The 24,431-nt window shown below is 37.0% G+C and overlaps 1 protein-coding gene across 1 annotated transcript in view; it reads right to left on the reverse strand.

Annotated features, from left to right (window-relative positions):
- dchs1b (dachsous cadherin-related 1b) overlaps positions 1 to 24,431 on the reverse strand; it is an 86,545-nt gene that overhangs the window by 53,097 nt on the left and 9,017 nt on the right. Inside the window, exon 2 of the mRNA XM_083568958.1 lies at positions 20,833 to 22,629. Within this exon, the coding sequence (XP_083425084.1) occupies positions 20,833 to 22,608 (1,776 nt within the window). The 5' untranslated portion in view covers positions 22,609 to 22,629. The remainder of the gene's footprint in view (positions 1 to 20,832; positions 22,630 to 24,431) is intronic.

The following is a 24,431-nucleotide window of genomic DNA, read 5'->3' on the forward strand; positions in this document are numbered from 1 at the left end:
AGGTTGAGAGGTTAGAAGGTGTAATATAATTTTATTTTATATATACAATAATAATAATAATAATAATAATAATAATTTAAATAATTAAATAATAATAATAATGATGTAAAATAAGGTAACCAGATAACCAGGTATCCTCAACCATTATTCTGAACAATGGCATCCCACAGCGCTGTGTTCTGAGCCCACTACTCTACTCCCTGTTTACCCACGACTGTGCTCCTCTGCATAACTCCAACATCTTCATCAAGTATGCAGATGTCACCACCATGTGCCACCTGACCCTCAACGCCTCGAAGACAAAAGAGCTCATCGTGGACTTTCAGAAATCCAACAGCAGGAGACATTTTCCAGTCAACATCAATGGAACTGAGGTAGAGCGAGTCTCCAGCTTTAAGTTCCTGTGAGTTAAAATCTTTGAGGATCTGTCCTGGCAGCAGAACACTTCAGCTCTGGTTAAGAAAGCACAACAACGCCTGTACTTATTGAGATGTCTCAAGAAAGCTAATCTGGCCTCAGGGATTTTAACGAGTTTCTGCCACTGCATCATCGAGAGCATCCTGACCAACTCCATCACTGTATGGTACGAAAGCGCCACTGTGTGTGAACACAAAGCCCTGCAAATTGAGGTCAAAGCCGCCCAACGCATCACTGGCACCTACTACCTGCCAATGAACACCTTCACCACAGCAGATGTCTGTGCAGAGCTCACAACATTATCAAGGACTCTTCACATCACAGTCACAAACTGTTTAACCTCCTTGCATTAAGAAGGAGATACAGGAACATACGCACCAGAACCATATGTACAGTGTCCCTGTACAAATCCCTCCTGCAGTGTGTGCAAACCTGGTGAAAAACTACAGGAAACGTTTGACCCCTGTAATTGCAAACAAAGGCTACTGTACCAAATATTAACATTGACTTTCTCAGGTGTTCAAATACTTATTTGCAGCTGTATCATACAAATAAATAGTTTAAAAATCATACATTGTGATTTCTGGATTTTTTTTTTTAAATTATGTCTCTCACAGTGGACATGAACCTACGATGACAATTTCAGACCCCTCCATGATTTCTAAGTGGGAGAACTTGCAAAATAGCAGAGTGTTCAAATACTTATTTTCCTCACTGTATATGTGTATATACATATGTGTGTGTGTGTGTGTGTGTATGTATATATATATATATATATATATATATATATATATATATATATATATATATATATATATATATATATATATATATATACATACACACACAAAAAAAGAGCACCTATTTCCTATTGTTCAAATGGGTTAAATGAGCTTAACAACAAATAATTTTTCAGGAAAGTATTGCAAACCTTGTGAAACCTTTACAGAGTGAATGTTGTTCCATTCACTGTTGACGATGAGTGGCAAAAATTCTGTGAACTCGGGAATGTGTAAGTGTACATCACACATTTTAGTCAGGATTTTACTTTTCAAACAAAATATAAGTGAATTTAATTGTTTCTAGCTTTTCCCCAAACAAAGGGGGAAAGATAAACAAAAAAAACAAAAAAAAAAATGGAATTCCTGTACATTTTCACATTTTACATTTGTTGTTCACATTTAAGGATGAATTGGTGTGTGTGTGTGTTTGTGTTTGTGTGTGTGTGTGTGTGTGTGTGTGTGTGTGTGTGTGTGTGTGTGTGTGTGTGTGTGTGTCTGTGTGTGTCTGTGTGTGTGTGTGTGTGTGTGTGTGTGTGTGTCTTTTTTTTTTTCGATTTCATTACGTTCTACTTTCTTTTTTAGCTTATTTTTTTAGACCCAGAAAAATGTAGGAAAAACCTACATAAAGTTTCTACAGGGCAAACTGGAGTAGTTAGATACATGTTTATATGGTCCTTAGAACAACTAAAGAAGCCACAAAATACTGTATGTATTAATATGAAAACTAGTTGTTTTATTTACACTTTACATGCTAGGTAATTGAGCTAATTATACACACACTCGCGCGCACACTCATACAAGCCACCAATGACTTCTGATACTTACTTCTTACTTTATTATTTTTCTGTACAAATTTTAAAGGTTGTCCTATATAACAACATAAAACAATGGTTTAAAATGTTTGTGCATGTTTGTAAATGACCACCTGTCAGTTCGTTTCTTGCTTGTATTAACTAAGGTGGGTAAACCTTATTACATAAGGCAGATATTTTTACACTGGATGCCCTTCAAAAACTTTATTACCTGTTATATATCCAGAGTACTGACTGTAATATATGAGTCATTTTAACTTGCTAACTCATACTGTGTTAATTGTAATGTACTGCCAATTAAAGCATTTTGTTCAGGCAATTTAGTTCTGCATATAAATCTTTCTTCCAATATCCTAAAAATGTATTATATTAGTACCTTTAGCTTATTAAGAAATCATTAGTCAACTCAGAGCAATCCAATTCTGTGATTTTACAAACTTGTCAATTCCACTCAAATAAACCATATTTATATTAGACAGGTGACAAATTTAGAGGGAAAATGCTGAGGAGGACATTTTGCTGGATTTTCCCCTTGTTCCCCTACAGGGTAAAAGGTCAATGGAAATCAATAAAAAGTTGTTCTAACTGATCACCATGATTTTATGATCAAACATTTATATCCTGATTGTCTGCTCCCATACAGGAAAATAAGATAATCCCCAACCATGGACCATGTGGATACTGAATGATCATGTTATAATTCCAAAATTAATGTAAGCAGTCACTTACTTAAGTACTTCTGTTCGAAAGCCTTTTAAAGCTGTTCTGGTGGCTTGTTGCGGCGCAACAGCTTACTAAAACTCTTACTTTTTTGTTGTTTTATTACTTTATTGCCTATCTTTATGAAATGCCCCAAACCTTCTTCTAATGGACAAACTGTGGCATTTTAAGTGAAAAGGATCTCTAATTATATTTTTGCAATGAGGCTGAGGCACTAGTTAGCATGTTGTTTGCATGCTATAAATTAGGTAACATTAAATCAAGCTGAAATTAATTACAAAATATACGAACTACAGGCAACTGAGAAAGAAGTACAGGGTGTGCTAACTTCTCCATAAAAGGTACTCCTCCAAACCTTCTGGGCTATTAGTGTGTTTGTTTGTTTGTTTGAATTATCCAGGATTATGCTTGTATAGCAAGATGACTTGAGCAGGTAGTCTGTAACTGAACAACATCAGAGTAAATATATTAGATGAATAACCTAATAAACTGAAAAAGACATCAGACAGGACATGAATGAGAGCAGCAAAAACAAGAGGCTCGTTTTAAAATGTTACAGCCCAATGCTCTTGCTCAAAAATATGCCTCAAGTAGAGATACCAGAAAAAAGCAGTTTTCAGTTATCACCTTTGTTAAACGCTCCCAGTTCTCCAATACCCATCCATTCCAAAAAGAGGTTTAGGAGTGGAGGAGACAGGAGGATGGGAAGAGGGAGGGGAAAAGAAAGATGGCAGAGCCAGGAGCAAATTCATTCCGTGGAAATCCTCAGCCAGATGGAGAGTGGGTGTGAGGAGAGAAAGTGAGTGTGACAGAAAATGAAGGACAGAAAGAAGAGGGCACGAAGCCCAGAGGATAAGGCTGTCAGGTAGAGTTATATAGCAGGTGTGCCTGTTAAATGTTCCTTTGTTCAGACCGGGTTTCCTGCAGTGTGGAAAACACCGCCCAGAGCATAGGCACCTGGCAGCAGCCCAGTCTAACAATTGCTAGTCACATGATTATAAATTGAAATGACAAAATGGTTGACTGATTTCAACAACCCCACCCACCCACCCAGTGCAAAATGACTATATTTATTTCATACTTTTATGCATAAAGCAACAGTACTAGAGAACAAATTTCAATTATTTAAAATAACTATGAGAGCCTGATTTTAAAGACACAATGTCTATTAGAAAACAGAGAGTAAGGAATATATTGAGTATAAGCTCTTACCTAGATCTCGCTATCTCTCTTTTACAACATGAGTATCAGACTAATCACAGCCTCAAAAATCTTTGCCCAAAGATATCTGTGCTTGAAAAGCAATATAAACTGAAATACAAAAACAGTTTTGCCTAAAGACACAAACTCTATACTACATTAGATATTAAAAATGGAATATGCAAATTATTAAATTCCTTGGACACCAAGCACCAGGGAGACCCCATTAATCCTTACATGCCTTTCATATTGTAAATCACTTGTTATATTTCAGTGTCAACATTCTTCTTTTTCTCATAATATTTTAACCTAAATTTTCATCTTACATCTCATAGCAAATGACACAAACCGGAACTCTGACTTTACTGCTTGCATTTGAAATAGTATTCTCCCCACTGGTTTTATTACATGTTAAAAACAATACAGGAACATACATTATCTGGGTAAAATATTATGAAGATTTAGCAGGCCCTATTCAAATGAATGTTATAGTACTCTACTGAATTACCCCATGTTCTAAAAATACCTCTCAGAAATGCACTTTGAGACAAAAGTGTGGTGTCTGTTCCAAAAGAATGCATAATGGCCTAGGTGCTGGTGTGACTCATTAACTAAACATCTGCTAAATCTGTACACCCAGCATCATTCTCCTAAATCAGCATAACAACTTATTATTGCAGGACACTGCCAAATTAACCACTTATTGATCCAAGTTCCAATTCTTTAAGTCCCAGGCCACCATTTTGCATGACTGTGTTGTAAACCAGCAACATGGCAAGATTGTAAAACAGTCAAATGTTTCAAAACCATATTCCAACACAATCAAATCATTCCCAACTTCACAAAGAATAAAACCAAATTGCATCACCAGACATTGTTTGTAAGATAGCTGTCACCTTTTTTTTCACAAATTGGTTTTGCTGGATAGAAGCCGAAACAAGTGCCTTATGTTTCAAGTACAATATAAGGCATCCGTCCATCTCTGTGCTGTTAATCATGCTTGGAAGCCTGATGCTTTCTTTGTGAAAATAATTCAAAATGGCTCTATTTAAACTATTCACATTTCCTCAATTCCTCATTCCAATTCCTCATTCCTCTTTGGCATGCTGGTGAGTGCTTAGCTGTAGCTCACTTGGCTATTTGCAGTGGGCAGATGTGGGACTGGTAATGCCATACCAAGTTTGTAGGAATTTGAGATGAGTATCGCTGAAGATTTGTACATGTGACTACATATGCAGCAAGCTCTCTGTCTGATTTGATTCCATAGCTTGTTTACACTTTCAGTGCCACTATATTAGACAAAAGAACACAGCATCCCTAAGCCGAGACACAGTAAAATAAATGGTCTTGTGCTGTTTTAGTTTTGCATGCCTGCTCTAGTAGAATTTAACTGAATACTGGCTAAGCTGAAATGCAGAGTGTAAACCAATCATACTGTTTTTTTGTACAAAATCTTAAAATATCATAAACTGATATGAGCTGTAGAATTTAATTTGTATGGACATATGGACATAACATAGTAAACACTTAAACCACCTACCAGAAGCTCTGTGTAACATGCAGGAAACTCCCACCATCACCACCATCATCACCACCATTTATACATTACCATCATTCATACCATTAATGAGGTAAATGTGGCCAAGTTCTCTTTTCACCACCGGATATTTCTTTTTACATTTGCACATGAAACTAATTTTGGCTCCAGTCAAAAGGCATTTTCACTGCCAAAGCAGGTCTAAGGACTAGAAGAATAGAAATAGCTGCTTGATCTAATGTGTTGAAGTCCCTGTCCGGCCATCGATCTGCTTGTCTGGCAAAATAAAATGTAATTAAAGATTAATTACCCTGGCAAAAAGGTATTATGGCATGTTTCCACTTTAGAGCCATGTCCTCCCCTTCCAATCAAGGCAACTTTCTTTCCTGTATATTTTGAAGGATATGGCTTTTTTCAGAAGATACCATATAATGGAAGTCTATCAACTCTAAGTGAGAAGGTCAGCAAGAGAACAGGTTCTGCATGTTTTATATATATATATATATATATATATATATATATATATATATATATATATATATATATATATATATATATATAAATATATATATATATATATATATATATATATATATATATATATATATATATATATATATATATATATATATATATATATATATGCAAAAATCTCCAAGACAAGCAAGACAAGGAGAACTGTCTGGGTTCAGGAGACCTTCATAAAATAGTGGACAAGATGTGATAAGAAATGTGTGTGCAACTGAGGAGGTTTTAATGTGTGTGGTGTGTGTGTGGTATGTGCCCAGATGTAATACACATTTGTTCCTTTTGCCAGTCCACATAAGGACTAGTTAGACTATGCTGTGAAAGGAACAAATAAAAATGAGACGGGTGTAAAGACAAGGCCGTCTAGCAGCTGGAGATGGTTTGCTGGAGCATGCCTTTACAAATGGATCAGCTGAGCCTTTTGTGTAATGTGCAGGAAAAAAGTTTGTGTGTTTGTGAAGGCAATAGATGACTTTTCTTGAGAAAAGCCTATTACTGGTTTTAATGAAACATATTTTGGCATATAGAAAGCATGGAACAAATAATACAGTTAACAGTGTATTCTCCATAAAATAAGTGAAAAATTTATGAATGTAAAGTCACTCAGTAAAGAAATTAGGACAAATGTCTTCTGCACTGCTTAGTTAAATAATCAAAGTCAAATAAACAATTAAATAGAAAGTATATACAAATATTGTGGAATTAAAGGTGTTGATATATAAACACTACAGCTTGAGGTTAGTGTCACAGGCAGTGTGAGACTATGATACCCAGTATCCAGTATAGTCCATATCATCACTTCCTGCACATGTTCACAAGCAACTGAACGATATATATACAGTGAGGTGTGATTAAGCACAATGTATGAATCAAGTTTTTATTGCACTTCTTGTCTAGGGGGTGTTGTGAGTAGCATCGTTATCATATTTATAATTTAAAGCCATGTTTATGTATATCCCATTCTTGTTTGGTCCATGTTTCTTACACTGATTTAGACATGTTCTTGCGTATTTTATCTTTAAGAAGATATTCTACACTAGCAGCCAAACAAACAATTTCACACAAAATAATTGGACATTTATGGTATGCAGTATGGACTCAGGAAATGACCACATAACTAAACAGTCATTCGAACATTTTGCCTTCAATAAACCATGCAAAATACAAAATAATTATAATGAGCAAAAGGTTGTTTAATTTTATATGAAAGAAGTCATGAGAAAAGGTAAAAAATTTTATGATCTCTATATGAGTAATGCAAATGACATCATGCAATCTAATGACAGGCATAATAAATGTAAAGTAGGAAGTAATGTTGTGTGTGTGTGAGAAAAGAAAGAAAGAAAGAAAGAAAGAAAGAAAGAAAGAAAGAAAGAAAGAAAGAAAGAAAGAAAGAAAGAAAGAAAGAAAGAAAGAAAGAAAGAAAGAAAGAAAAATATGTGCATTAACACTTTAATCATTGTTACTTCATGCAACCTTATTATGTTTATATTCTGGTAGTGAGCAAATCAGTGATTCACACATGCGATTTATTTAGAATGCTATAAGCAGCAACTAAACAGTATTTTTTTTTTTTATATTTGTATGATTGGAAGAAGGAACAATAAGCATAAAGAACTGTGACCAAATGACCAGATGGCACCAGGATGTAGGATGCAGTGACAGTGTGATGCTCTGGGTAAATGTGTGGACTTGACGCGTGGTACACATGCCTAGCTAAACACTGCTGGCCAAGCATAAACCAAGCACTCCCCTTCGAATCCTCTTTATGACAATGGTATTCGCTAATAGCACAGGATTAATTCAGCACTTCTCTTGTTGACAATGTGCCCTGAATGACCTTGTGGAGTTCATGCCTCAGAAGGCCAGTGCTGTTTTTGCAGCACAAGGGGGACCTACACAATATTAGGCAGGTGGTTTTAATGTTATGGCTGATCGGTGTATAATCACATCCAGACTTCTCCATCAGACAAGAATTAAAAAAATCAACTCTGATTCTAACATTTCAAGCAGTTATTAAAGCATTTCCCTTCCAACATACTCCAGATGCATTGAGTCCACTGTCTCCTTTTTCTGTCCTCTCCCAAGTTTTATAATTGCATTCATTGGTGGACGATATGTGTTCCTCATAGGAATTCTTTATTTTTGATTAAAGATATGAATCTCAGCCAAGCTGTACAGCTCACTCCGCCTTTATCTAATCAGTAAGAAGTTTTAGCTTCCTGCCCTGCGATCTCGGGAAGTTTCTTAATGGATGATGTAGTCTACCTACAGTACAAATCATGAACCCATAGGTCACCATGCGATTCTACAAGCAGTGGAGATAATAAGACTATAATCTGATATATGATCTATAATCAGTCCTAAAGGCCTGCTCTCGGCACTTTCAACACTCTCCAAAAAACAACACTAAACAGCTAATTTTCTCTGATGTGGTCCCCCCCACCACTGCCAGGTTACATATCTTATAGTGTATAGTGCAGTATATTAGTTCATAACTTTTTTTGAAAGGTAGATAAAGTATACCAATAAAGTATTAGATAATTAAAGGTGAAAGAATGGCCCTTTATTCCTGGGTGGCACAAGAGTAAAGCATACATCCCATAATCAAAAGATTGTAAGTTCAAATACAAGTGGCAAAGAAGTCTCTATCAAGCCCAATTATTCTAACCAATACTGGGTGCCTTTGAACTCGTGTACATATAGCATTTTCCTTCATGCATGTTAGACATAGATATATGTTTGGTTTTACAGTATGTGCCTCTAAAGAGGCAACCCCAGTTGATTAAAGAGGAGAGCTGGCTTGTGGATAAGGCATTCAAAAATATGATTTAAAGATTACAACTTTCCTTGGTAAAGTAATGAAAATATAACTCTACAAAATATTAGCATAATATTTAATGATCTAGCTATAACTGCCATAATAACCTTTACTTTACCTAATTTAGCAGACCTCTCTCTGTGACCTTTGAGTCTTTGCACCAGCATAGTTGTTTCATACATAATACAAATGATTGAGATTCCATTTGGGGCTCAATATATATACAGCAGGCAGATTAATTTACATGCAAAGTGGGTCACTTCAATGAAGGCTGGCAGAAAGCTTGATGCCTACGTGAAAGGAACACTAAGATGTGTCCTGGAAGAGTCTGGGAAGTATTTTGATGTGAAGGAAGAGAAGCAAGGGAGACAAACCTACAATTTATTTAACCTTAATTAGGACCTGTTTATCACACCAGCTATACGAATCCAGCTCAGTGCATATAGTGATGTGCAAAAAGAACCAAAGATATACAGTAGTAATGAGAAATAGTGTTGCCATAAAAGTAGTAGTGTTGAATGCCATAAAACTTAGCGCTTTATTCTGATTGATCAGAATGTGTTGATTAACTTTCAAGGACAATTCTGCTCTGGCAGTACTTCCCACTGCAATGTTTACTGCATATTTGTACACTCTTTTAATATGGACTTGTATGGCAGATGCTCCACATATACAATAATTTAAATATAAAAGGAATATATCACTTTGTGGAGTGAAACTGTCAGTCTTTCACATAAACTGTTTAAGGGCCACAGAAAACATTACCACATATTTACCTTTGTTGTAGCCATGGTAGAAATAAATAAAAAAATGAACATAAGGTATTTAATGCAATCAACCCTGAGGCATTTTTGTCTAATTCAAAATACATAGCTAATGCACTAAATATTGGTTGGACATGAAAATATAAATATGGTAAAATTCCCCACTTTAGTCAGGCCTATTTGATTATTATCGCTGCAGACAAAAAGGTTTGTATAAAAGCACATTAGTGTTCTGACAAGGGTGTGGGATTTTAATGGACTGTGTAGCTTGGCTCAGAGAACCACTGGCAACTCAATTTTGCTGATTACAGAAAATAAAGTCTGTAAGAACTTGCATATACACTCCAAATCTGATAGCTGAAAGCATTTCTGTGACATTCTCTTGTGTGTCTATATGCCAAACATTTTTCATATTCTAGTTATTACTTATTAGTTTCTTTTTTCTACTGTACATTATAATATTTGCATACTAGAAAGGAAGTAGGCACAATGAGCTCATACACAGGGAAAATGTAGCTGCTGATTATTACCCCCAATTTCCTTTGAGGTGAAAAAATGGCTTTTGTGGGTTTCTTTAGGTGGTCTAGAAAAGCTAGATCTATGTTTGGATAAATCCATGTGTAGAGAAAGCGTGCCAGAGTGGAACACTGTTTGCTGGTGATTAAGAGCAATGTGCTGGGAATCACACCAAGATGTGTCACTGTCCAAAAAGACCAAATACCAGATTGAATTTAAAGCCACAGGTTTATTTTCATTAGTTCTCCAGAAATAACAATAAGGGATCAAGCTATGATTCTAAAAATGGCACATATGTAGACTTTCCCCATTCACTTACAGTCCTATTCCAGCATTTTTTACCTCTAAAGCTGTTACCCTGGGGACCGGTTACCATGGTCACCTGATTTCCAAACCCAGTTGTTATCAGGTTGGGGGATGGCAGACATACTAACCCAGACAATACAAGCTCCAGTGCGCAGACACTCTGCAAATGCACAAAATTGTCATCTCAAATCTAGTTATAATGAGACAAAGAGAGAATAGAAGAGAAGAAAGGAAAAGAAAGGGGTGTGTTAAAAATTGTAATAAAATTTTAAAAAGCGTTAAAAAAAGTATTAACCAAATCATAAAAAAAAACATTAACAATTTACAGTCTGTATGTTTTCAATAAAAATGACTTTAATTGTTTAAAAAAGACTTTGAAGTCAGTCCTGTTATTTCATCTTATTCTTTTTTTTTTTATAGATTATTACACCCCATTGGACTACGCTTTAAAAATGATTTTCTGAGTAGCAGTAATAAAAGTTAGCTAGTTCCATTAGTACCAACGTAGTCCATCATTCAAAACTCAAAAAGGAAACAGACTGTTTCCCTACTTCCCTAAGCTGGGGAACACAAACCTTCCCAATACCTTTTCTTTTGACCTTAAAAAGAACAGAATATATTAATATCTTGAATGGGTGTATTGTGTGTGTGTGTGTGTGTGTGTGTGTGTGTGTGTGTGTGTGTGTGTGTGTGTGTGTGTGTGTGTGTGTGTGTGTTTATAGGTGTGTGCAGGTGTGTGGGCTTGGTTGGCTGGGTTGATGATGAATGGTCTGAGAAAACCTCAAGGAAATCTACCGTAAGCCAAAGCCACTGTCTACAAGGGAATAACATAATTTCTCTCTCTCTATATTTTTTTTTTACCAATTTCCTTCACATATATTAATATGACAATAGTCACAATAGCCCATTCACTACTATGACCATTATTTTGTACTCAAAACCAGAAGGTCGTACCCTAAACAAGAGCAATATTCATGTTTTGTTGTCATGGGGTACATTATATGCTCTACTGTGTGGACATCCCCCTCTGAAATCAATACTGTGTGGAAAAAAAAGCACTGGCTGTTGCCATCAATTACATTGAAACTTGTGTGGGTCTTTAGTTCTAACCTTTTTTCTTGCCTGATTCTATTCCAACCTAACCTGAATGCAACAGTCCAAATGGGAGATGCCAAAGACATTTTAGTGTGTGCTCATAGTGTTTCAACACACAAACTTTTAATGTCACTGTGCTCAAGTCTCAAATGAAAATATAAATGAGCTACATTTGGTTTAGAAAACATGTATTAGGCTTTCAGAGACTAAACTAATATTAGTATCTGGGTCTATTAAATACTGACTTCTTTTCTTGATGACTGGCAACATAATTACTTATGCGATTGATTTACTGAAAACGTACATTAAAAGGTACAATGTCATGTTGGCAGGTGTTGTAATATTGAAGTTTAAGTCTTATTTTTCAGAGAGAGAGAGAGAGAGAGAGAGAGAGAGAGAGAGAGAGAGAGAGAGAGAGAGAGAGAGAGAAAAAGAGAGAGAGAGAGAGAGAGAGAGAGAGAGAGAGAGAGAGAGAGAGAGAGAGAGAGAGAGAGAGAGAGAGAGAGAGAGAGAGAGTTCCTTCAGGCAGGCAATCAGACAAACTGCTCTCTCCTAAATAAGATCTTAAATAAGACACAACACACTGTCAGTACATGCCAACAAGGACACACACCATCCCTTACAGCCCCTTTCACCCTTTTCTCCCTATCATTTCCACAGTAACCATGGTAACAAGTACCATTCATTGCCCATGCCCCACACCACACGCAGATGTTCCTCTCTTGCTGTGAAACTCTCTACACATCTTACTCCATCCCTGTCTATACCACACTCATTGCTGTCACTCATCTTACTATACCACTTATACATGTGTATATGTGTACATTTATATATATTACATATAAAGGTATAAACATGTTCATAAAAAAAACAGCATCACACACCATAAACAGCAAATTTACAGTAGTATGGTTCATGTGGTTCTAAGACTCAAATAATTTTATTTCTTATTTAAAACAATTATCACCCCACAGAATATAAAATCTGAATTTGCTGCACACCTAGTGTGAATGGATTTTTTGTGAATTACTCAGCAGGCCTGGTAGACCTTTATGCGAGCATTTCAACTACCATCTACCACTTAGCATCAGCCAAAAGGCAGGACATCTAATCAGTGCATGCTTTCTTTGATCAGCGTGAGCACATCTGTACAGTGCTTGAAGATAAGGTGTAGTGGTGTAGAGAAAAATCTTTTTTTATCCAGGTGTGTAAAGGTTCCATCCAATAGCAGCATAGTTTGCTCCTGGGTGGCTTGGAGTACCTACACATCTGCTTTATTTAAATGCATACAACCAGCCAAGATTGACCATAACTAATCCAGAAGAAAACTACTGGATTGTTACCTGTGAATAAGTGCATTAATCCAGGATATGAATAATTACTGGGAAGGTAAAGTGCTTAACCGAAGCTTTATAGTATAGTATAGCTATATAGTATTCTATATATAAGTATAGCTTTTTAACAAAGAAAAAATCTAAAATGTTTATGCAAAATTGTACTTTCTGAAATATACATATTTTCCTCCTGAATCTGTTAAGGGAACAACTGTACATAGATACACTGTAAATGTAAAAATGCAATTATTGGCGAAAATGTAAATGTCACCAAGCACCAGGACATAACAATAAAGCAGAGGTTGTATCTTGTGAAGAATGTTTCATAATTTCCTTTGTACATAATGATTCTAATCCTTCAATGCTCAAGGGCCAAATGATTCTTAAATTATTAATCCTTACTAAGCCAGATAGCTGTATGTGAGGAACAGCTGAGCTAAACAGAACAATATTAAAACAGTGAACTATTGAGTATGCTTATAGGAGGTAGGCTACAACTTAAACACCAAGTTTTGGAACTCCCAGGTATGTTGGGCTATCTAAAGAGCTGTCGCTGAAATCAGAGCAAACATTTTCACCTTAAATGAAATAATGAGCATTTTTTAAACTTCCCTTTCTTTCCAAGCTGGCACTAAGTGGTGCCTGACATTGAGCCAAATACATGCAGTCCAAGTCCACCTACTGGAGGCTTTTCTTCTTCGGTTACTAACACTTTTCAGCATCATTCACTCATTTGATCAGCCTGAGGAGACATGAGGTCAACAAGTCCCTTTTCCAGGTTCTGGAAATATATGAGGAAAAAGAAAAGACCAAGCCAATACAAGGATATAAAGCCTGCTGTGTTGTAGTCCTCAGTAAAAGAAACTGTATTAGTGAAAAGGCAATGCCAAAAAGCTTGTAAAGACTCTGGTGCAAGGGAAATACTTTGAAACATTTAACAGTATTTAGCAACATTTAATTTTCCCAGTTAGGTTTTCCTTTTTTTATTGAAAAGGCTTCTCAAGGGTTCTGTAAATAATTAAAGCTTACATTGTATATAGTTTTGACAAAGACGCAATGTTACTCACAGTTTTTTTCACATTGTGAATAAATCACATGTGATTCCAAAGGTAAATCGTAAGTAAATTCATGATGGAGGAGACAATGCCTAATAAACAAATGCATTTAATTTGATTAGGCACTGCATAGTATAAGATGATTCACAATCTGATCTCACAATAACTTAGATATCTAACAGCAAACAACATTAATTCTTATTTTTTCAGTAATACATTATTGGCTAGAGAAGCACAAACATCCCAGGAAAGCAGCACTAGCTGAAAAGTGTCTACGCATGTGTATATTTTTTGGCTTATCTATTCATTTTAGGTAAGTAAATATGCACACTGAGCACTGCTGGCTTGACAACATTTTTAGACCAGTACGCACCTGTGAGATGTGAGCACATCACCAAAACATCACATCTAGAAACTAATTTGTGTACTGTGAGCAATATTTGTCCAAGTGCAAGTCTTCAAAATTTTACTTTGACCAATTTCTAAACAGATAACACTGTTTGCAGCCAAGTTCTACATAGAAGCTTTAAGTGTTTTCACAGAAAGATCACAGAGATCAGAAGATCAAATCAGTACTTGCATGGTGTTATCAGTCACCAAAGCGGTTTCATCTTTCATCTGTTTGCTCTGTTATTGTGCATGGATTAATAGACCAAAATGACCAGAATTAATAAGAGGAAGTCAGAGTACTCTGTACTCAGTCACTCTCAGTCAAGAGCCATTCAGAGATGCCAACTCAAACAAGGTGACCTCAACCAGGTCACGAAACTATGAATCAACTTGGCATATGGTTTGAAAAAAGGTAGCAAGCTTGTCTTCTCATTACAAAAAAAAACCTTCAAGCTTGTAGGCCCCCTTGAACTATAAATCAAACCCCTCAGATCAAAATTGCGAATTTGGTGGCAAGATTGGGGAATATGTGGTGTTTTTCATGGGGGCCGGTATTATGGTGATGAGAACAAGACGTCAATGAGGTTGGCTAGGAGTGGGCAGAATGTGTGTGTTGGAAGAATGAAAGTCAGAGAACAGACCACCAAAGAGATGTTAGAATTACTGTCTGTGCTGGACAGGGCATGATAGGAATACTCTGGGTGCCAGACTGTCTACAGAAGGCGGATTGGTTAGGCCAACCACAGTTTATGGAAAATATTGTGTGTCAGAAGATAAAGAAAATGCAGAGACATGGGTAACTCAATTGAAATGAGTATAGGAAATATGCATGCATATGTGATTTCTCAATGTGATTTAAATCTAAATCTATGACTAAAGGTTAGGAAAAAAGCATCTAAAATTAGCAGGACCACATAGAGACTTCAAGCAAAATCCAACCCAAGCTGAGGCTTAAGCACTCCTTATTAAAGCATATGTCTCAGCCTGTTCATTAAATCAATGCTTATTATTGCTGGCTGCATCTGCAGTAAGTACTGGCCTTGTAATTAAATTTCACTGAACTAAGCTTTTTAAAGGAAAAAAGCTTACTGCATGTAAAAGTAAACATTATGTGTACAACTGACAGATTGATTAAAGAAGGGTTTGCATTTTTAAATTTTTGAATATTTTAACTATACTTGTACACAACTGTACACCTGCACAATTTGCACAATTATCCAATTAATATTAGAACAACTTCATTTAATGTTAGTTCATCAAACATCACAATGGAGAAAATTTGATAACAGTTCAGTAATAGCATGACTGTTGATGCCAGGAACACTGGTTTGATTAGTTCCTGCAACATAATCTTCAGACTTTACACAGTATGATTAAAAAGCAGAAATGTCTAGTTGATGGGTCCAGGGAGGACTGGCCAAACTGGCAGCTACAGTATGGTAACTCTAATAAGAACTCTTTGAAATTATGCAGTTAAAGCATCTCAACACACCAAACCTTGAGGTGGATAAGCTGCAACAGCATCAGTTTCCACTCTTGTCAGCCAAGAACAGGAATCTGAGGTTGCAGTGGGCAAATAGTCACCCAAACTTGACAGCTGAAGACCAGAAAATGTTTTTCCAGTGTTCACCTGCCTAGTTTTGATGAATGGCCTATGATAGAGCTCACTATTATTCTGTTTGAGAGAAATAAAGACTGGGAAAACACGAGACACATGGAAAAATGATACACATTGGGTGGAAGGAAAAAGATGGACAGCCAGAAAGGGTCTTGATTAAGAGGGTGTGTTGAGAAAGAAAATGAAAGAAATGTTTAATAGAGAGGGTAAGTACTGAGGCAGATCAAAACACTTTCCAGTCATTTTTCCTGATTTCCTCTTAAGTGTAACTCTACATGATTTTTATTTCATACTCTTTTGGATTATTTTCAGATGTTGATCTGTTTTTTTGGGTTCATCCCAACATTCTGCTCATTCTTCATTTCTCTCAGCAGGGGATTTAGATTATCAAGGTTGGCAACCCTGGAGGAAGGGCAAACGTTAAAAGCATTTAACTTTAACAGCCCTAAAAAATGTCAGCTGTATGTTGGTACAGTTTAACATTGGCTACATTTAATTCCAACCAACTGCCATTTAAGGATTTACTAACAAGAGCAAAGGCAATATTATTGTGGCAAATGAAAAGATAGGAATAGAAAAAAGCAGGTCTAATCCGTGTTTATATAATGTCAAATGAACTTACTTGATTAGAATGTATGGTTGTATGGGTATGAATATGCAATACAGTTTGTGAAAATGGTGATTTAGAAGATGGTCTGATGAGAGAAAAGCAGCTGAAATAACAAGCAAGTTTATGAACAGTATGTATCCAATTGGTATCAATCACCTCAAGAGTCAACTGACTTTTTTATTTGTTTGCACATCCTCTTTCATCGAGGGAACTGTGAGAATTTATCCGGAAGAAGAAAAAAAACTATATATCATAGTGTCATTGAGTCTCTCAGAAGCAAAATACAAGCACAAACGGCATACTGAGAACTTATGCTGACCTTCTGGAAAATAAATAACTTGGAAGAAGCATTTAGGCTGAGACACAACAATGGAAAATAGAGCTAATACAAATTGTTGCATAAAGTAGGACTGTTATGATGTTAGATCCTGTTATACAAAAAAATGAGGTGCTCAGGATATACAATATTGTGACAATGAGTATTAGAATAGTGTTTTTATTTTGTTAGGATTTTAACAATTAGATTGATCTGCAAATGTCAAGACATCAGTGAACAGCAGAGTTTTCTTAACTGTACTCCTTTTTGTCCTTCAGGTCACAGCTAGCACTAGAACATGATGTCAGAATTAGCCACCTGCTGTCAGGACAGAGTGTCATGCTACTCATGTTGTTATCTGTGTTTACTTATGAACATACTGACTAAATCGGACACTGTGGGAAACGTACAGGTTCATGAACCTGTCACCCTCAAAGACACACCCACACCAAGGCCACCTACTGGCACCTACATGCTTTAACAGTCTTTCTCTGAGCCCAAAGAAATTCTTAACAATCCACCACAACACGTGATGATATTTGATTACAATGACCATTACGATCACCATGGCCTAGTAGACATTATCATCCTTGGTCAGAAAAAAATACTTTACCAGATGTTCTATCATGAGCCTGAGAAAGATTGGATGGTTGAAGATAAGGCAGGAATAAGATTTTAATGAAAGACACAGGGGTAAAACAAAAAAAGTGTATTTTTACTGAACCATACATATGTTTTTTCATTTAAAAAAGACATTTTGAGTCGGTGCCACTATTTGGTTGCCTGAATGCATATTATTATGAGAAGCGAACAGATCGCATATCATTTTAGAAATATTCGATACCATCCAGCAGACAACCTATGAAATTGTACATACTGCTCATTTATAAACATATGCTGAACACTTTTCTAGACTTATATATAAAGAGCTTTTGTTGCCTCCAGTCCTGTATGTTATAGTCCATGAGAACAGGTAGCCACAGTCTGGCTCATATTTTCAGTGGGGCACGTTTGAACATGACCCCACCATGGGCCAAGTTTTATGTTACAGGAAGCTGTCCCTAGGTAGTTTCCTCAACTAGCAACAGTCCAGATGTGTCCATACATTTGGATTTATTAAATTTGATTAGTTTTTCCAAGTGGATTCAGCAAAATAATATTACTTAACACCAAAGCGTGGAGATTGCTGAGACAGGTGGAAAAATTTACTGCGCTTTAATGCACCTACTGTTACCCCACCTGCACTTGCATGCAAACGCATACAGCACATGCAAAATAAACATCCAGCATCAGGCAGGCTGTGACGAAATACTGCAAATAAAATGGCCCCAAAGCGCTCTTGAACATCTCCGTGTCTAATGTATAACATAAGTAAAGATTCCACAATGTGATATTGATATTGCATGCTTTTAAGCACAGCTGGGTAGATCATAGTTTAGGGAAAGAAAAAAAAAAACCCACCAATATATGATTCATACAGGAAACAGGCCAGAAAAAAACATTATAGTAAAGTATGCTTTGAACATTCCATTAAGACTGTCAAGTGAATTTCTCTTGACAATAATATGTACATTTAAATCTATCTATCTATCTATCTATCTATCTATCTATCTATCTATCTATCTATCTATCTATCTATCTATCTATCTATCTATCTGTCTGTCTGTCTGTCTGTCTGTCTGTCTGTCTGTCTGTCTGTCTGTCTGTCTGTCTGTCTGTCTGTCTGTCCACAACAGAAAATGGATTATGTGAATGGATGGAAGAGTTACCACTCTTGATCAAACAGCATCTAGGGTAAAAACATTCTCTCTATTCATTGTTCTATACAGTAATTCCCAGAATTTTTCTAAAGTCAGAATGAAGTTTTTCGAGAATGTTCCAGATTATACATTTCCAGAAATTTTTTTATATAAAACTGGTTACCTGGTTGAGTAAATTGAAACCCATGTCACATTTCTGGATCAGGCTTGCTCAGAGAGGTACCTACCACGAAGACCAATTTCTGTCTATGTGGATCAGAAGCAGGAGCCACAGCCGGTTTGGCACAATGCATACCCATGTGTGCGGTATGGTGAAGCTGGAACTGTGTGGGGATTACAGTGGTGCTACAGCTAAAACAATCTCATCCTGCGGATTGTCCAAGTATTCTGTTTGGTTTTTTGGGGCTTTGAGGAATGCAGTGGAATAAATAAAAGGACATTTTAAAACAGTGAAAAACCAACACTAGTTCTGTGTGGCATGTAATGAGATCTAAAAGATGGTGTGTGCTAATAATAACTGCCAAGAGGTTTTTTCCACAATACGCAGGAAAATAAAAAAACAATATTTTGTCTAAACCATTTATCATTGGTAACTACCAACTAATGGTTTTGCTATAAAAAAAAGCAGTATAGTTTTTTTTTGCAAAAAATCTGTAGAGCTGTCATATCTCTCTTGTTTTTAAAAACTCATACAGTTTACCACTCAAAGTAGTTTTACTATTTTTCTCTTTTTCCTTTTCTCTCCCCTTTACTTTCCTTCATGCCCCCTTCAACAGAGTGCTGAAATATTCTTCTGGTGCTGCACTTCCTCACTTACTACTCTTCCCTTTACACGGAACCCACATTCCAATTCTGTGATCACAGACAACTGAAGTCTTCAAATATTAAGGTTAAATGAAGCGAGAACCATGTGGAATTCTGGTATTTATCTTAACTGTTTTTTCTGGAAACAGTTTTTTAGCACAAATGCTTCTTTGACAGCATACAATCTTGTGGGCCTTTGAAGTCCAATAAGTTCATGTACCCAGAGAAGAAAGACAAACAGAAAACAATTTCCTTTCAGTTGCACAGAGGCAAAACTAGCTTTAGATGATGAATGGCCCAAATGATGCATGGCTGCTACACTAATCACACTGGCCTTAAGTCAGACCAAAGCATAATCAGCATGATCCATATTTTCTTTTTAAATGTAGAAAAGATTGTAAAATTGCAGTTATATCACTGTTTGTCTCACATTTCTCACAACAGTCTCACATTTTTTCCATCTAAGTAGGCAAAGACGAGGTAGATCTGACTACTTTAAGGTTTGCTCTGTATAATTTTCAGCCTGAGTTTCCCGAAATGTTCCTGAAACTATTGCTGTGATGCACAAGTAGGATGGCACTGGATGAAGAAAAACTTATACAGTAACATAGACCCAACCCAGATTTCAAGTGATGATGCAGCAGAACTTAATTTTCTTTAGTCTTTCCCTAGAACAAGCATCCCCAACCTTTTTTTGCCACGGACCGGATTATTGTCAGACAATATTTTCACGGACCAGCCTTTAAGGTGTGGCGGATAAATACAACAAAATAAAATGATACGACCGGCATAAAAACTGGTATTTTATAAATATAATAATAAACGTGAATCCACTGTGTTGTTTTTTTGTTTATTTTGCTAGCTTGGGGGATTCAATTTAGCGGTAGCGGATGGAGGTAAGACATGTGACCGAGGCATCATGACATGCATCAAGAGTGAGTCATAGACAGATGTGGAGGGGAGAATCCGGTAATTTTCCAATATAAAACAACATTCAGAATCAGATAATAAATAAAACGGAAATAAAGTTATGTATTCTTTTTGTGCGGCCCGGTACCAATTGACCCACGGACTGGTGCCGGTCTGCTGCCCTGGGGTTGGGGACCACTGCCCTAGAGGATCTTTACAAGTTCAGACAGGGAGCAAATGTTATTGTTGGCCAGTTCTGCAGCATTGCATGAGAAGGACTGTTGCTGTAATAAATATTGGTATGGCTGTAATTTGGCCTTTGGTCAAAGATGCTTACTGTTGTATAATACTTTTCTAATACCTTTTCTAAATTCTAAAAAAGTAAAACAGGTTCCTTGTGACCATGTACTGTGCATGCAAAACACTAGATGCTACACATTTTGCTAATGATTTGCTGTAGCGGATATCATAGCACAATTACCTTAAGAACATTTAACAGTAAGTACTTTCAGTATTAGTAACAAGGACATTTTCTAACCTCAAGGAAACAGGTCCCTGCGGCTGTGTTCTCCTTGATGGATGCATTATAGAAGCTGCTGCCAAAGACTGGCTTGTTGTCATTAATATCCTGTAGACTGATTTCCACCATGGCAGTAGAGGATAAAGGGGGCTTTCCACTATCTGTAGCCACTACCTTGACATTTGCTTTTGGATCTGTCTCATAATCCAGTTGAGTAGCTGTAGTGATGATGCCTGTCACAGTGTCTATGGTAAACCAATTAGTAAGTGTCCCCTTGTTGGGCAGGATGCTGTAGCGAATGTCACCATTTGGGCCTTGGTCCTTGTCTCGTGCTGTTACTTGCAAAACAAAGCTTCCTGGGTAAACTATCTCTGGGATAGTCTGTTTGTATGCTTGCTGATCAAACAGAGGAGGGTTATCATTGATATCAGTGACTTGGATTGTAAAAGAGGATTCAGCTCGGAGTGGTGGGGTGCCAGAATCTGTAGCCATGACCCGGAGCTCATATGAGTCTCTCTCTTCGCGATCCAGAACCTGGTCCACACAGATAAGGTAGATGATGCTGTCCTTAGTAGTGAGAGCAAACTTGCCATCCCCACCTTCCAAGGAAACATTAACATTTGAATATTCACCATAATCTGGGTCTGAAACGGAAATACGGGCAACATATTGCCCAGGTTGAGCGCCTTCAGATATTCGAGGTGACCCGTCCTCACTGAGGAAGATGATAGTCATTGTGGGCTGATTATCATTGTAGTCACGAACATGGATAGTGACAAATGTATTAGTGATCTCTGGGTGGCTGGCATTATCTTTGGCTTGTACAACAAGCTCATGGACCTTTCTGACTTCATAATCCAAAGGCTTGTTAAGTGTGATGATTCCAGAACGCGAGTCAATAACAAAGTACCGATCAGGGTCACTTTGTCTGCGGTTAATTTCATAAAGAACAAGGCCATTGTCACCTTCATCTGCATCAGAAGCAAAGACTTGTAGGATGTTGCTACCCTGGGGGAGACTTTCAGAGATGATGGCATGGTATCTGCTCTGATTAAAAACAGGAGCATGGTCATTAATATCTTGAACTGCCACATCTAGAGTCATTTGACCTGTTTTTTTAGGAGATCCACCATCAAAGGCCTCCAAAACTAAAGAGTAAGAAGACCGCTTTTCTCGGTCAAGAACACCATTGACCACCAGGTCCAAGTAAAGAACCTTATTTGCTGCCCTCTTAGTTTCTAGTCTGAACACTTGCCCAACATTTCCATCTTTGATGAGATATCCTTGAGTGGAAAGCTGATCTTCGTCAGCATCAGTGGCTGGCTCAAGGGAAAACCTTGTCCCCACTGCAGTCTGCTCAGGAATCTTCAAATAGACCTTATTCTTGGGGAACACTGGAGCATGGTCATTAATGTCATTTACTGTAATGGATACCTTCACTGTGAGGCCAGTCATGGTAACTGCTATAAAGCTATAATGGTCTCTCTCCTCCCGATCCAAACGCCGAGCAGTCTTGATAATGCCAGTGGTCTCATCAATGTGGAGGTCAGTTCCCACACTAGTGCCCTCATGATCAGATATAAAGTAGAGGGAGGCTGTTTCTCCAGGAGGTAACCCAGCACTGATGTCACCAACTATTGTCCCTGCAGGCTGTTCTTCATCCAGCTGTAACTCCAGGATGCTTGCTGTTGCATCGGCATTAACTTTTACTGTTAACAATTCCACAGTCAAAAAAACAAGTAAAAACATTTTTAGTCTCCAGGTATTGTCTCCACAGCTTCTCAATAACTTCATCACAGCACGATTCTCTTACACCTGCAAGAGAAGAGAAAGAAAACAGATCACAGCCTGGAATCACACTAATAAAACACATTCACACACCAGACGCATGTCAAATTCCACCACTGTTGTCTTTAAGGCACTGGAATGCATGTGAGGTCTGGTGTGGATCAGTTTTGCAGATTATGTTTGTGTTACACAGCAGCTTTCTTGTCAGTGTTCTTCACAGTGCTCTTCTAAAGCTGTAATATTGAAAAAAGTTCAATATCTTTAAGTACTTTCAGTACATTTATACATTTATGTACATAAATAAAAGTGTGTGCTTTGCATACCCTGACATTTTACACTAGGGTGGTCAAATAAATTTGCTGGGGTGGCAGTGTAAACTGGGGCAAAATACTGGAATATAATCCAAAGAAAGAATTTAATCTGCATCTCTTTAATAGTAACCTACTAGTATGTAATGTCAGTTTCATATATTCAGAGAGTCTCAAGCGTGACATTGGGCGTACCTCTTAGCTGCACAAATGGCTCAATACACACAGACTATATAGAATCATAAGAATAAATAGAATTATAAATACATTTTCAATAGCTTAAATGTAATGCCACTTTAGTAGGGTTTATATCCAGAATGCTTAAAAGGATTTGAACATAGACATTCAGGAATAGTTTACAGACTGGTAGAAATAAGGCTTGTTTACCTAATTTCTGATGTTACCATTAATTCAGGAGCACTAACCTAAGGGAACATTCTCGTAATATGGGCAATGAATAAAATGTAATATCTTCAAAAAGATTTTAGGTCTGTAAATGTATCCAAAATACAGATGTATAGCTACTATATGATATTTATACAGAGAGAGAGAGAGAGAGAGAGAGAGAGAGAGAGAGAGAGAGAGAGAGAGAGCAGAAATCAGATTTGGGCCAAAATTGTGTGCTGGAGCTGATGGCTCCACTCCTGTCATATATAGGAATGCAGACCACTAAGAGCCACAGGTGGCCAGACTTACCTATGCTATTTCATCTATCACTATAGAAACATTGCAGAGATTAAACCGATGTACAGTTTTGAATGGAACAGTGGCCAAACCCCGGAGTTCAGCCTGCATTATGCTGGGGCAGCATGCAGCTTGTCAATGGAAGTGAGGTTCCCCAAACCATACTGGCAAAATACTTGGACTATTATTGTAGACTGAATTTGTGCCCAGATTATGACTGCAATTTGTCCTTGTCAGTACCCCTTTAGAATGTGCATCTACACAAACTGAACGAAATAAGGGAAATAAGAAACATGAATATGCACTTAAATATATTTTTTATTTGCTTAGTTTTGTTTTATGACTCTAGATCACAAACTTTCAGCTTTGAATATTTTTTACACTCCCTCTAGTGGCAAACAAATAGTGTAAGCAAAAATACTCACAGGGGTATGTGTATATTCTCCAGGTCTAAAATAGGTAATTTGGCCAAACAAGAGGATGCACAAGCTTGAGCAATATAAAATGACTTATCTGTAGGCCCACATCAATAGAAAAATCTCCCCACTGTAAGAGTCCATTTTACAGATACAGTACATACACTTAGTTACTTTTATGAGGGTTTGTGATGAACATTGGAATATTGAGGGTTAAGTTGGAGTTGAGGAAATGACACCCCCTGCAGGCTTTGGTTAGGACTGCAGTAGTCTAATGCATGTAACAGACACAGTGGAAACACGGAGACCAATAGAAGCCAAGTTAAATAGGCTCCAGAGTCACGCATTACCACACTGCCTCAACATTCTTTCTTATATATTCTTGTATTTAACAGCTTATTAAAATATGCCATGGTCCCAA

This window comes from Silurus aristotelis, assembly GCF_946808225.1.
Source record: "Silurus aristotelis genome assembly, chromosome: 18".
Lineage (NCBI taxonomy): Eukaryota > Metazoa > Chordata > Actinopteri > Siluriformes > Siluridae > Silurus > Silurus aristotelis.